Consider the following 15,468-nt stretch of genomic DNA (forward strand, 5'->3'; position numbering starts at 1 on the left):
CTTTACCGATGTGCTACCTATCCCTGCCTTGCTAGTTGAGGTGGGGGAACTGCCCTTGTGGCTGAGACGTGTCAAACTAGGGCTGCAGTACTGGGTCAAGCTGAATGGAAGTGGTCGATCCTTCCTAGCTAGGTGTCAGGTACAGGGGTCGTGGGAGTCAGGAGGTTTTTTGAGGTCATCAGGCGGTGGGCTGGGAAGTTGGGGCTGGAGCAGGAGACGGTCGCTGAGCATGTGAGGTGGGTGGCACTGCCTTTCTGGGTCATGTAGGAGCCGGACGTTGACCTGACCTTTCTGCAGCCGGGGGATAGGAGTGGTGTAACCTCTGAGGTTGTACGCTTCATTCAGAGAGAACTGGAGAATAGGATAGGGATTTTTACTGATGGGTCTAGAGATCCTGAGAGTGGAGGGGCAGGATTAGGAGTATATGTGTCTCAGTTGGATCTGGGGTCTGGTCTCCGCCTCATAGACGGGAGTTCTGTACAACTGAGCTACTAGCAATACTCTGGGCTTTGTGGTGGGCAGAGGATGTAAAACCAGATAGGGTCCTTGTTTGCTCCGACTCTGCAGCGGCCTTAATGGCGATAAGAGGTGGGAAATCCCAAGCTTGGCCTGACCTTGTCCATGAGATCAGGTTTGTACTGTATGGACTGGAGAAGGCAGGCAGTGGGGTCAAATTTTGCTGGGTCCCGGGACATGCAGGGGTGGAGGGGAATGAGAGAGCCGATGCTCTAGCTAAAAGCGCACTGGGAAAAGAGGCTGTAGATGTGCGTTTATCACTGGGAAGAGTGGAGCTGAGGGGTAGAGTCAAGGACGGTGTGCTAAAAGAATGGCAGGAGCTGTGGGGAAAAGAAACTAAGGGACGGCACTTGTTTTCCATTCAGCCGCAGGCTAAATGAGTCACTCAGAGCTTTAGATCTAGGAAAGACTCTGTAAAGGTCTGTCGCCTGAGACTCGGTCATTGTGGATTAAACCACTGTTTGCACATTGTGGGGAAACACAGTTAACACAGTGTGGGAGCCCTGAAACAGTGAAACATATGTGTTTATGGAGTGCGGCAGGCTTAGGGGTGCGATAGAAGCTCTTTTTAAAGTCGCACTGAAATGAAAAAAAAGCATTCTGTCCCATTTTGGTTCACATAATTGGTCATAGTGTTCACCTATTCAACGATGTATGCCAAAAAAAATAAAAAATTCTACTTTTGTTGTAATCTTATATCAAAGTATATAATTTCTTACTTCCTGGAAAACGGTTGGTCACGTGCAATGACGACAACAGATACCTTAGATTTTAGGCCAATAATGATGACATCCACCCGTCAATCAACGCTATCCTTCTATCGAATCTGTCTAAAGTTCTTAAAAACCGTCCACTTGTCAATGTTCCAATCAACTTCCTCTAAACATTATGTCCCACCCTCGGAAATACGTCAAACTATGGAAGTTAGATGATCTCAAACGTCCATTTCTGTGCGAATTTGTTCCTATCGGAGAGGAGTTTCAATGAAAACTCCCATAGACCGGATTTTCTAATAATTACTAAGAAGCCATTTCAGTGAAGTTATCAAAACAAAAACTTGTGAGTGTCTTTACAGTAATAACCTAGCCTACTAACCGTGAGAATTTCAAACAGTATTTCGCCTTCTTTCAAATGTTCGAAATTGCTCCATTCCTCCAGTCAAGTCTTCCTCAAGTCAATGGAATTTAAGAAAAATATTTTCATAATTCGGATTGTGATTGAAAATCAACTATGATCACCAGAATCAATAAAGTTTGTCCATCCATCCATCCATCTTCATCTGCTTATCCGGGGTCGGGTCGTGGAGGCAGCAGCTCCAGCAGGGGGCCCCAGACATCCCTTTCCCTAGCAGCATCAACCAGCTCTGCCTGGGGAATCTTTAGCCGCTCACAGGCCAGTGCGGAGATGTAGTCCCGCCACCTAGTCCTGGGTCTACCCCGCGGCCTCCTCCCAGCCAGACACGCCTGGAACACCTCCCTAGGGAGGCGCCCAGGAGGCATCCTCACTAGATGCCCGAACCACCTCAACTGGCTCCTTTCGACGCAAAGGAGCAGCGGCTCTACTCCGAGTCTCTCCCGGATGACTGAACTTCTCACCCGATCTCTCCCAGCCACCCTCCGGAGAAAAAAAGACCCATCCTTCATGACCATAGGTGATGGTGGGGACGAAGATAGACGGGTAGATCGAGAGCTTTGCCTTTTGGCTCAGCTCTCTTTTCGTCACAACAGTGCGGTAAAGCGACTGCAGAACCGCACCAGCTGCTCCGATTCTCCGGCCAAACTCCCTCTCCATGGTTCCATCACTCGTGAACAAGACCCCCAGATACTTGAACTCCTTCACTTGGGGTAAGGACTCATTTCATACTCGGAGCGGACAGGCCACCGGTTTCCTGCTGAGAACCATGGCCTCAGATTTAGAAGTGCTGATTCTCATCCCAGCCGCTTCACACTCAGTTGCGAACCTATCCAGAGAGTGCTGGAGGTCGCAGGCAGATGATGCCATCAGGACCACATCATCTGCAAATAGTAGCGACGTGATCCCCAGCTCACCGAACTGCAAACCCACCTCCGTGCGGCTACGCCTCAATATCCTGTCCATGAAAATCACAAACAGGATTGGTGACAAAGCGCAGCCCTGGCGGAGGCCAACCCCCACCGGAAAGGAAGACGACTTACTGCCGAGGACCCGGACACAGCTCTCGCTCTGGGTGTACAGGGATTGGATGGCCCTAAGTAGGGACCCCCTCACCCCATACTCCCACATTACCCTCCACAAGACCTCTCGAGGGACCCGGTCATAAGCCTTCTCCAAGTCCACAAAACACATGTAGACAGGTTGGGCAAACTCCCAAGCCCCCTCCAAGATCCTCGCGAGAGTGAAGAGCTGGTCGGTGGTTCCACGACCAGGACGAAATCCGCATTGTTCCTCTTCGATCTGAGGTTCGACTATCGGCCGACCCTCCTTTCCAGCACCTTGGAGTAAACTTTCCCTGGGAGGCTGAGTAATGTGATGCCTCTATAATTGGCACACACCCTCTGGTCCCCTTTTTTGAATATTGGGACCACCACCCCAGTCTGCCACTCCTTTGGCACTGACCCAGACTTCCACGCAATGTTAAAGAGGCGTGTCAACCAAGACAGCCCCTCAACACCCAGCGCCTTCAGCATTTCTGGACGGATCTCATTAGTTTGAAGTTGTTTGACTACCTCAGTGAACTCCTCCAAGGAAATTGACGACCCCCCATCATCTTCCGGCTCTGCCTCGATCGTAGAGGGTGGATTAGTCGGGTTCAGGAGTTTCTCAAAGTGCTCATTCAACAACAATCTCCTCAGTTGAGGTCAGCAGTGTCCCCTCCTTGCTGTATACAGCTTGGATGGTCCCCCGCTTTCCCTTCCTGAGGTGTCTGATGGTCTTCCAGAAACACTTTGGTGCCGACCGAAAATCCTTCTCCATGGTTTCTCCGAACTCCTCCCACACCCGCTGCTTTGCCTTGGTCACGGCCGAAGCCGCAGCCCTCCGGGCCAGTCGATACCCTGCAACTGCTTCTGGGGCCTCCCGGGCTAACATATCACGGAAGGCCTCCTTCTTCAGTCGGACGGCTTCCCTGGCCACTGGTGTCCACCACGGTGTCCGAGGGTTACCGCCCCTTGAGGTACCTATGGCCCTCAGGCCACAGCTCCCAGCCGCAGCTTCAGCAATGGAGGCTTTGAACACCGACCACTCATGCTCGATGTCCCCAACCTCCACAGGGATGGCTGAGAAGCTCCGCCGGAGGTGGCAGGTGGTGACAGGCTCTTCCTCCAGACGTTCCCAGTTCACCCTCACTACACGCTTGGGTTTTCCAGGTAGACAGCTCTGCCCCTCTCTTTACCCGAGTGTCCAAAACACATGGCCTCAGATCAGATGATACAATAACAAAATCGATCATCGACCTTCGGCCTAAGGTGTTCTGATGCCAGGTGTACTTGTGGGCATCCTTGTGTTCGAACATGGTGTTTGTTATGGACAAACCGTGACTAGCACAGAAGTCCAACAACAAAACACCACTCGGGTTCAGATTGTGGTGGCCATGCCTCCCAATCACGCCCCTCCAAGTTTCTCCATCATTGCCCACGTGTGCATTGAAGTCCCCCAATAGGACAGTGGAGTCCCCTGCAGGAGCCCCAAATAGGACTCCACTTAGGGTCTGCAGGAAGGCCGAGTACTCCGAACTGCTGTTCAGTGCATAAGTACAAACCAGTCAGATTCCCCCCCCCCCCACCCACACAGACCTAAGGCACAGGGAGGCGACCCTCTCATACACTAGGGTGAACTCCAGCACAGAGGCGCTCAGCTGGGGGCTAGCTAGTATAGCCACACCTGCCTTACGCCTCATACCGTGAGCAACTCCGGAGAAGAACAGGGTCCAACCCCTATCTAGGAGTTTGGTTCCGGCGCCGGTGCTGTGCGTGGAGGTTAGCCCCACCAGATGTAATTGGTATTGCTCCACCTCCCTCACAAGCTATGGCTCCTTCCCCCCCAGTGAGTTCACATTCCATGTCCCCAGAGCCAGCCTTTGCCGCCCGGGTCCAGTCCGTTGGTGCCCCCCGCCTTCACCGCCACCTAGTTGGCAGCGCACCCGACCCCGACAATTCCTCCCACGGGTGGTGGGTCCACGGGATGGAGGATGAGGTGGTGTCTCCACATCGCTTTTTCGGGCTGGGCCCGGCCGGCCTCCGTGGTAAGCCTGGCCACCAGGTGCTCACAGATGGGCCCTCCGTCGGGGCCTGGCTCCAGACGAGGGCCCCGGGCTTCCTCCGGGCCAGGTCTCTCTTCCTCTTTTGTTGTAATCCATTCGGGTTTTTCCTGTAACCCCAGGTAGGGGGGCTAGGGGGTACTACCACTTGCCCAAGGTGGACCCCCAGACTAGTGGAGGGAAGGAGGCGTCTTACTTCTCCATTCTAGTTTGCACTGAAACTAGCCACTGTCCATGGTATTTCCTCATTTTCTTTAAAGTCAATTTTCGGCCAGAGTGAGAACTACCAACTGATAGCCAAAACGGTGTTGCAATTCCTGTATGACACGGAGCTGCATAATCAGATATAAAGTGATGCTCATCTAGGGATACAACCCTTTGGGTTCCGCCTGTGGAGGGCAGCAATACGCCGTTGATGCGTCTACGCTGCCGGAATAGCACAAGAAGAAGGAGAAGAAGAAGAAGATGCTCTACCTTCGCGAGCTATGACAGTTTCCTGTTTGGGTTGTTCCTCCACCCGCTGGCTGGCATCAACATCAGGAGATGCTGCTACATTCTCTGTAATGCAAGTTTAGACATTTTCTTTACTGTTGAGCAGATCCGTTCTGTTTCATCTTCTGAAGAGGTAGCTACATACCAAAGGGTAAGATTTATTCGACCAAATGTCGATGTACGCCAGTGCTAGCTTGTTAGCTCCCTAACTAGCTGGCTAGTACGACGTAGGAGGTAGCTGGGCTACGCTACCTAACATAGCTATTAGCCGTCATTCAGAATTAGCCGTTATGTCAGAAATTCACGCCTGAACTAACTAACCAACCAACTAGTAACGTTATTGATCTCCGCCAAGTCTTCAGCCCTGCTATGGCAGGCAGGGGGGCAGTTTCGGTACACGCGACGTGAGCTTCGCCTCATTACAGCCGGTAACGTTAGCAGCCTAGCTAACGTTAGCTAACGTCAGTCTAACTGCACTCAGCTCGCTTTATAGCTCAAGGATCCAAGCTAACTAGGCCTCGGGGTATGAACACAGTTAACTAGTGGTAGTAGTGCTAGCTAGAAACGTAGGTGAGTTGTCAAGTAATAACGTTTTTGAACATGTGTGTGTGCTAGCTAACTGTCGCCAAAAGGCTAGAATGCCAACAGTGAATGACATTAAAGTGTTGTTCACGTTGCCATGTATTGGTGGTGTTAAATCACTAACTTGGAAGCCAGACTTCCTCTCAAAGATGGGAAGTCTGGCTTCCAGGCTAGAAAAGGACGACAGTAGTAGCTAGTCAACGCTAAGTTACCAAGGTAGTAGATAGTCACAGCAGGCCATGGGAGCATAATGAGCATGCACTCCAATTGCATTCACTGAAGCAGCAGAATACAATGTTCCCTTGTCTAAAATTAGAGGTGTCTTCATTTAGGCCGCATCTATCCTGTTTTGTTTTTCATTGGGTGATTTCCTAGACCATCTGGCAACCAGTTATAGGCCAGAGCGATTGTTCTTTCCTTAACACCAGTAGAACTGTGTGTCCGAGCTTTTTCACGGATCACCTTGTGCGGTTTTGAATGGTGCTCGTGTGTGTTTTTTTCAAGTGAAATGAACGGAGCGGCATTCCCTTCCCCTACGGCCGAGATGGCTGAGATGAACCGGATCCACTACGAGCTGGAATACACCGAAGGGATCAGCCAGCGCATGCGCATCCCCGAGATGCTCAAAGTTGCGCTCTACGACCCGGAGGCCGGCTCATGCGGCGCCCTTCACAGCGCCATGATGCAGGTCCCGGAGAGGATCGTGGTGGCGGGTACGTAGCACTGCTGGTTCTCCACACAACAGGCTTGCTTGCCGCCGTATCTCTGGACTGACTCTCTCCGACCCCCCCTTTCCCCGTTGCTGTCCTCAGGAGACAGCGAGGAGTCTCAGTTCCCCAGACCCAGAGACCTTGACCTGATTCAGTCCACGCCGCTGGAGAGCCTGTCGCTAAAGACCCCTCCCCGGGTCCTCACGCTCAGCGAGAGGCCGCTGGACTTCCTGGAGGAGGAGCGGAGCGCCGCCCCGGCCCCGCCCACCAGCGAGGAGGTCAGGGAGCAGAGCTGGTGTGAACCAAGCGCTGATAACGATGAGAGTATTGTATTGGGTATTTATATATATATATATATATATATATATATATATATATATATATATATATATATGGGTCAGTATTCTTATTGTCATGTTGTTTTTAAGGTGCTGTCCCAAGGGCGGTTGCGGAGGGAACGCTCGGCCAGTGAGAACACCGGTGTCCGTCACAATGGCCAGTTGGCCAGAAATGATTCCATGTGAGTATCCTGAGCGCTCCACACACCTCGGAATAGCTGCACACTGTTTCATCACCACCCGGCTGCTCCTAAACGCCTGCCTCCTTCCTCTGTCCTGCTGGTAGCTGCCTGTCTGTCAGGATCTCTCTCTCCCTGTTTGTTCGCCTTGTAACAACTTTCAGTAAGATTTGATTGGTGTTCCCCATTTGTTTTTTTCTCATGGTGGTTTTTGCACCTGGTACAATTCTGCCTGTGAGAGATTAGTGCTTCTGCCAGCTGCAGACCATATCAGTGTACTAAAACTATAGCATACTTGTGCTTTTTACCCCAGGGAAGTAGGGGCACCTTCATTACCGTGGTTACTGGCGTGGCTGTGCTGCCCAACGTGAAGTGGAGAGCCGTCACCCTGCTCAGCCGCACCAGTAACCACGGTGAAGCCCCGCCTCCAGTGTTACTGCCTCTATACAACAGCACTGCACTGTCGGTACAGTTAACAAAAACGACAGTTATTAAGGGATTGAAACTTTTTATTAGAATCAAATAGCCTGTACAATGTGTGTTGTGATGGTTGCACAGTGAAATGGTTTTCAAATTCAATTTTCCCCTGTAAAAACAGATGTCTGTGTCCACGCATTAGAGCTATTGCCAGTGTCTCTAGTGTCAGCAAATATCAGCATAGAGCCTACTGGGATTGACTCACAGCAATAGCCTACCATAAAATCAGGGGCTTTTACAGATATCAAATATCTAATCTATAGGCTATTTAAACAAATAAACACAAACACACAAGCACACATGTTTACATCACACTATAAACAATTAATAGTACTTAAGATAAGTAATAATTAGTTTGATTTTTTTTGCCTCTGGCAAGGGAAGTCTATTTTCAGCATCTGTTTATGAAAACAAAATTGTCTGTTCTGACTCGAACTCCAAAACGTGTTGTAGAAGAGAAACTGGGAAATGGGCCTAAAGGACAGAATTAGTGGTCTAGTCCATCAGGGGAATAACCTGGCTGTGGCAGTAGCAAGTTATGGCTCAGCTTTGCAGGGAGACCGTCCCAAAGTGCCTGTCCCCTTTCAACCTTTCCAGTTTTAGTATGTTAATCGCTCACAATCCCCATCACGTCGGGATACAATTTATCAAAGCGGAGTGATTCTTTTACCGGTGATTTACCCGTTGGTATATTGTGGTTACTGGCACGGCTCCGAATGCCTCCTGGCCAATCACGGTGTGTGGCTGGAACTAGCTGCTGTATAATGAGTTTTCAGCCTGGCGAAACGCCGTAGTGGACAAACATGGTGCTCCTATTCAGCTCCTATTCAGAGATCAGTCATCGTCAGAGATGATCTTCAGGATTTTATTAGCGTCAGGAGATTTCATCAAAGATAGAATCACTTTTGTTCATAGTCTCCCTCTTCCTAATGAAGAGCTTGTGCAGTTATTTGTTGGTGATGTAGTATTTGGGTGTACTGGTCCAACTTTTATTGATCTGTCACGCTTGGACCTCTGTCACTCTGGGCGACTGTCTCTGTGTAGTGAGTAAAGCCAGGATGGACTCTTTCCTTCTTCATTCTCCCTCCCTCTCTTTCTCTGCTCTCTCTCTTCTCTGTCTTTGCTCATGTGGACGGGCAGTGTGACCCCGTCGGCCCTGCCCCCCGTCCGCGCCTGCCCCCCCCTCGCTGTGGCTCCGGACGGACAGAACCTCTATGGCACTAGTGGTGTTCTGTCTTTCATCCAGTCCACCACGCGCCGGGCCTACCAGCAGGTCCTGCAGGTCCTGGACGAGAACCAGCACAGGTGACCTGCCCGTGACCTGACATGTGCTCCTGGTGGCGTCTTGGCTGGGCACTCACACCGCTCCCTGAGCAGAGATGAACTAGCCTGTCTTTTCTGCAATCATCATTTCCTCTGAAAAGTTCTCAGTTGTTTGTCAGATTGACATCAATTTGGTGCATGGTGCAAATGTAAATATATTTTTTGCATTTTATAATTTCTTATATTAGGCAGTGGGTCATTTTTTTAAAGGAACAAACAGGTCGAAATATATTTGATCTCCTTAAACTAGTCACCAAATGTATATTACATTACCCCAATCCATTTTCCGAAACAAAGCTCACGTTAAAAGATATTTGCATTTTCGCGTTTTACTTACATTTCAAAAGTTGAACGTGATGGCTTTAAAACATTATTATTATTATTTTTTTTTTCTTTTTTCTTTTTTCCTCTTCCCCCCCTTGTTGCACTGACAAACTCGCCCAAGTTAGTTTCTAATAATTTTCAGTAGTTTTTATTTTCATATTATTTTCGTTTGAATCCGTTGAACTCCTGCGCTGTATTCTCTACTCCACCTGCGCTAGATTCTCTACACAGCGTTCCTAGCAACGGCTACCATGTAAACAGGAAGAAGACATTGAAACCCTTGGACTCTGTCTACCACTCCGCCCTAAGATTTATTACGGGTGATAGATATGACACTCACCACTGTGTTCTTTATCATAAGGTGGGATGGCCATCTCTTTCTCCAAGGCGTAACTATCACTGGTATTTGTTTATTTTCAAAACCATTATTGGTAAACTTCCACCTTACATCTCAGCTCTGTTGGACTGGAGCCTTGGCACCTACCAGATCCGATCTAATGATCGGCTTGTTCTCAGGGTTCCTTGAGTGCATTCTGAACTTGGAAGGGCTGCTTTTTTACATGATGCTCCTTATACTTGGAATACCTTACAACAGACTCTAAAGCTTGAGGTCCTTCCTTCAGTCACAGTTTAAATCCATGGCTTTAGACCTATGTACTTCAATCTGTAACTGTTTTTAATTATTATTATTATTATTATTGTACATTGCATTTGTTTTGTTGATTTATGTCTCTGTGTAAACTTGTCATCACTGTGAATGAGGGAAACCTCAGTGCTTCACGAGTATAAATAAAGCTTTGAAATGAAATAAAGACAGACCATTGGCGTAGGCTGCGCAAAGAGCTGTAAAACGAAAATAATAACTAGTGAAAATTCTGAAACTAACTGGGCCGAGTTTGTCAGCGCAACGAGGGAAGAATTTAAAAATAGGTTTTGTAGCCATCACGTTTTACTTTTGAAATGTAAGTAAAACGCGAAAATGCAAATATCTTTTAACGTGAGCTTTACTTCGGAGAATGTATTGCAGTAATGTGATATACTTTGGGTGAGTAGTTTTAGGAGATCAAATCATATTTAGACTGGTATGGTCCTTTAACCTTCATTAGCTCTTCCGGCATGTTCTTCTTTTATCCTTTGAAATGAAGCTTTTCCTTCCCAAGTGTCTCAACTCTTTTCCGTGTGTGATATATTTACTAGTGTCTACCTGTGGCCTCCCTCAGTGCTTGGCTGAGATGTGTGCCGAGGTCTCAGACCCGGGCCTGTGTTTCAGCTACAGCATATAGACACTGAGACAATATACTACTAGTAATAGACTCTACATCAGGCATGGTTTAGACTGGTCTAAATTGAGAATTGGCTCTCTTCTTGGTGGTAGAGAGATGTTGACGTGATACGCTACCTACACTGCTCTGTCTCTCTGGTTTCCGTCCCCACCCTCTTCAGCAAGCCCTCCCTGCGAGGGGGGTCAGGATCAGCCTCTCACCCCCCGCATGACTCCAGGTAACTCCACCTGGCTCTCCTCCTCCGTAACTCCACCTGGCTCTCCTCCTCCGTTCCCTCCTTCCCTCCTCCTCTACTTTCCTTTCATCACATGATCATTGGTAGCACATGACGGCTATCACACCCTGTCAAATGCTTTATTGTTATTTTATTTATCTGTTTACTTACTTTTCATATCTAATTAACGGACACAGATGGCTAACTGCGGGGAATATTTTGCCTTACTGAAGGTTTGCACTGTCCACGCTTGACACAACGTTGGACGTCGCCCCTGACGACATGGCGGTTGTTGATGCTGCGACACTTCGACGCCAGGTTATATCCAGAATTGAACCTTTATTGGGCTTGTACTGCTGCCTCGCCGACTGTTTACACTGAATGCGTGATGTAATGACTGTCTCTCCCTGTAGATCATCAAGCTGAACCGGAGGCTGCAGCTGCTGGAGGAGGAGAATAAGGAGCGAGCCAAGCGGGAGATGGTCATGTACTCCATCACAGTGGCCTTCTGGCTCATCAACAGCTGGGTGTGGCTGCGCCGCTAGGGCCCCGCGGTCCACCCATGGCTGCTGAGAGGACAACAGCCTCCTTACCCACTTCTGTGTCAAACATTAGCTGAATTTACTCTGCACTATGTCCCAGCGCTGTCTGTGTGTGCACAATATTACCCATTGTGCAAAGGGATGGTTATTTTCATTAATGTGTACATGTACTTTTAGTTTTATTTTTTATACATGTTCTCTGGTTGCATTTTTGTTTCACTTAATGTTTTGTTTTTATGAACATCCTAGACTTGTCTGTAAATATTGGTTCATGCTGTTTGTTCATGAATTGTGGTCAGCATCTCCAACAGATGGAAGGACTACAGGAAAACACAGGGCTATAGAAATGGACTGTATGCTGAATACTATTTATTGTGAATCAGATTGATATGTGAATAGATTTGTGTTTTAATAGATGTATGATGAAGTCATTATCAAACTCTCACAGTTAGTTTCTTTTACAGTTCTCTTTTGTCTTCATTTGTCTTTATTTTGGAAGGATCAAGTGTACAGGACCACTGGTTTCCAATTTCACCCACAATGTACTGACCTATAGGCCTATGGTTAATCTAATCATACATTTTATTGGAATAAATGCGTACAGTAGATAACTGCTCTTTTTGTGTCCCTATTCATCCACGCTGTTGGGGCTAAACCTGAAATAAAGGCACACAACCCAAGTTTAGAAAATAAGTAAATCCAAAGAAATTGATTTATTTCCAATGCAGAGGAGGGTGATTCAATCAAGAGTCAGCACTGCGTCCAGAAACGAGTGATATATATATAAATAAATAGGAGTACATGGTGTGGTTATTCTCACATATACAGTCCTGACACCTCCCACTAGATGGGGGACATGTGAGGGACATACATGCTGGTCTAGACATGGGTCCCTGGATCCAAGGAGCTAGATGTGTAGGTCAAGATAGAGTAGGTGCCTGAACGTCCAGGATAGCTAGGTGCCTGCTTGTCCCCTGGATGTCCAGGATAGCTAGGTGCCTGCTTGTCCCCTGGATGTCCAGGATAGCTAGGTGCCTGCTTGTCCCCTGGATGTCCAGGATAGCTAGGTGCCTGCTTGTCCCCTGGATGTCCAGGATAGCTAGGTGCCTACTTGTCCCCTGAATGGACAGGCCCCTGAGACAAAGCCTGATGGTACAGCCTGAGCTTGTAGCACCAAGTACCAATATACTTGAGTGGTTTCATTAGAACAGTTCATCCAAGTACACAACCAGAGTTCACAGGGTCAAATAGGCCTCAAGTGTCCCCCAGGCCCCTACAAGGTGCAGTGTTTGGAATTCCTTTCTCAGGATGATTTTTCCTCATTTCACAAGTTCTCAGGGTGGGGACTTCAGGATATAGTAACTATATTTCGGTTCCACTATTCTAACTTATGAAAGACATCACAAGGAAGGCATTGCATGAAGCAGCTGGCTTACTGTATCCAGTTGCCCCGGAACTCAAAGTGACTGTGCTTCAATTGCAGTTGGGAAACATTTCTCCGGCACATTGTCACTTTAAGTCGGAGGTGTCATGGCGTCTGGATACCTTGTAAATCGTGGTGTGCTAACACTGGGAATTCATTGCCAAAACGTTTGTAGAAATGTCATTTTCACACAGATCAGAGAAAAGAAGCGATGGGCGAAGACGTACACACTTTTGATGGAGAGGAAATTGAAAATCGAAGGTCCACCACCGCCAAAGCCACGGTACCGTTGAGCCAATGTCAACTAACGAATAGCTAAATGAGCTCAAGGCCATTTGACATTTGTATTAGTTAGCTATCTAAGTAAACATAAATACAATTAAAACTATTTGTAGCTCCGCACATAATTCGTGCGGAGGTACGATAGGTGTGGTAACAAATTGAAGAATGTCTTGACTCTTAACAGCGACAGCATAACGTTAGTTTGCTAGAGCTGTTAACTACCTAGCTTCTAAAGATCACTTGGCGTGCTAACCTTAGCTAAAGTTAGCTAGCACTAACTGAACAGTGTCATGTCCTTATGTCCTTACATGTCCTTATCCAAAACGGTGGATTACTAGTTATAGATCTTATGTCGTCTGGCTTGTTTCACAGCGACTAAAACTGCTTTGGTCTGTTAACAGTGATAGGTGACTAACTGAACTATGTTCTACTATATTTCAGCTCTCAGCAGCCTAACTGGGACTACCATGCAGAGGTCCAGGCTTTCAGCAGTCGCCTTCACGAGAGCTTCTCCCTCGAACTCCTGAAGACGGCCTTCGTCAACCCCAGTTACCTGCAGTCTGAGCAAGAAAGAAGGCGCTCCGCAGGCATGGACATCCAATCAGCCGCGCTTGCCCTCAGGGACAACAGTCAGCTCAGCGCGCACGGTTCCAGCTTCACAAAGAGCTTCCTGGCCGACTGGTGCGAGGCTTACTTCCCCAGCCTGCCTGCAGAGGGCGTGGCCGCTTTGGTGGGGCATCTGACCAGCCATGCAGTCGTGTGCCACGTGGCAAAGAACCTGGCCGTGGAGGAGCTGACCATGAGCGCTGACTTCCCCGTGCCGGACGAGGTATTGCTCAGCACGTTCATGGCTGTGGTGGGAGCGCTCCACCAGAGCAGCGGGCCAGAGAGAGCCCAGCTCTTTCTCAGGGTGAGTCTGAAACAAGAGCCCTCGTTGGTCCCGACTCCTGAGCGTAGCGAGTTGTTGGGTATACTCACTCCCCCAGTAGAAATAGCATCTACCGTCCAGAGCTGGCTTTTCATCAGCATAGCTGGTTAGAACGGCGTCTGTCCTGCGGAACACTCGGTTTCAAATACCACCGAAACGTATGGGTTACATAAGACCCTTAGAAATGTGTTTAGGTTCCTTAATGTTATTTTGTATCAAATTTTGTATGCTTCCCATTTCCAGGATTTCCTGATCACACAGCTGATGGGGAAGGACCTGTTTGACCTGTGGTCCGTGGTGAACCCTATGGGCCTGCTTGTGGAGGAGCTGTCCAGGAGGAGCCTGCCGCTCCCAGAGCCACGGATCACCAGGGCAGCTGGAGCCAGCACAGCTCTCCCACTTTACTTCGTAGGACTGTACAGGTATGCTGCCAGGCAGGGGTTAAAACTTAAAGCTGGTTTACCAGCCAGCCAGATTTTTACCAGCCATTGGCTAAATTCAGTTAATTTCAACCCCTGTAGCCAGGAATTCCCAATAGTGCCTGCCTTCTGGAGTGTTTGTGGAATGAGAATGTTTTGTTTACGTGCGATGTTGTGTGTTTGTGTTCTCAGTGATAAGAAGCTCTTGGCTGAGGCTCCAGGAGAGACTGTCTTTTCTGCGGAGGAGGAGTCGGCCCGCGTGGCCCTGCGGAAACTCTACGGCTTCACTGAGAACCGGAGACCCTTTGACTTCTCTACATCAAACCTACCTCAGGCTCCCACTGCCCAGGCGGTCAGCAGTGGCTGAAGGACCCACCCCCCCCCCAAAACAAAGACTGACATGTAATAGTTTGATGACATGGCAAAGGCCTCTGAAGACAGTCACTCCCTTGCAGACTCAATCACAGACTGAAGGACGCCCTTGAAAATGTACCACACTCTCCTCAGCGTTGTAAATCAAGGGGTTTTCATTTGGCGAGAACAAAGCTTCCTGTCGGCACAGCTGACGTAACTCAGTGCAGGGAGAGCTGCCCGCTCTGAATCCAGGAGGACTTAAGAGAAGCCCAGTTCACACCAACCTGACGTTGGGCCAACAACAGTGGGGGGTGAGGCCATGTGGATTTGGTGTGAATACCTCCTCAGCTGATGTTGGAGTTGGAACAGGAGAGATCAGAAATGTATGTTGGAGCTGAACCAGATAAATCAGACTTGTGTGTTGTCTATCAGCCAAAAATGGAGTCCTGTCTCCCCCGTTCAGCTCCAACATGGCCGACAAGGTGTTCACACCAAACCCAGCTCCAACATGGCCGACGAGGTGTTCACACCAAACCCAGGACACCCGTCTGTCAGACCCCCACTGTTTACACCCCCTGTCCAGTTGGTTTGACTTGGCTTTCAGGTGTTAGCTCATAGTTCATGCTCATAATAAATGTCAATATATTCCCAAGATTCTATTTATTTTCCTACCCTCAGGTATACGTAAATATCTACTGTCACATGAGGGTTATACCCTCACAGGGTGGTAGGATTTTGCAGTACATTAACAGAATGCTTAAATGTGAACATTTGAATTAATTTTAGGAGATTAAGACTAAGAGGTGTCGGTTACAGTACATGTAAAGGTAGGGTTTCATGAACCTGAA

General features: G+C 48.5%; 2 protein-coding genes across 4 annotated transcripts; both read left to right on the forward strand.

The window, feature by feature from the left end:
• The first annotated feature begins 5,256 nt into the window (after positions 1-5,256).
• On the forward strand, positions 5,257-11,815 carry mffa (mitochondrial fission factor a). Of its 2 annotated transcripts, XM_084448101.1 has the most exons (8): positions 5,257-5,393; positions 6,329-6,537; positions 6,637-6,812; positions 6,963-7,054; positions 8,669-8,833; positions 10,619-10,675; positions 10,906-10,990; positions 11,086-11,815. In XM_084448101.1, the coding sequence occupies exons 2-8, from the start codon at positions 6,333-6,335 to the stop codon at positions 11,215-11,217; spliced, it is 912 nt and encodes a 303-aa protein (XP_084304227.1). In that variant the 5' UTR covers positions 5,257-5,393; positions 6,329-6,332; the 3' UTR covers positions 11,218-11,815. The 2 variants fall into 2 exon arrangements, with proteins under 2 accessions (XP_084304227.1, XP_084304228.1); XM_084448102.1 differs by lacking the exon at positions 10,619-10,675.
• A 929-nt stretch (positions 11,816-12,744) lies between these two features.
• On the forward strand, positions 12,745-15,226 carry mrpl44 (mitochondrial ribosomal protein L44; the record flags this gene model as incomplete). 2 transcript variants are annotated; one of them, XM_084461706.1, is made up of 4 exons in its annotated part: positions 12,745-12,920; positions 13,361-13,829; positions 14,091-14,269; positions 14,459-15,226. In XM_084461706.1, 4 exons carry the CDS (start codon positions 12,745-12,747, stop codon positions 14,631-14,633), a joined length of 999 nt encoding a protein of 332 aa, XP_084317832.1. In that variant the 3' UTR covers positions 14,634-15,226. The 2 variants fall into 2 exon arrangements, with proteins under 2 accessions (XP_084317832.1, XP_084317833.1); XM_084461707.1 differs by having other exon boundaries at positions 13,361-13,748.
• Positions 15,227-15,468: the final 242 nt, after the last annotated feature.

This window comes from Borostomias antarcticus (assembly GCF_949987555.1).
Source record: "Borostomias antarcticus genome assembly, chromosome: 1".
NCBI classification, from domain to species: Eukaryota; Metazoa; Chordata; class Actinopteri; order Stomiiformes; family Stomiidae; genus Borostomias; species Borostomias antarcticus.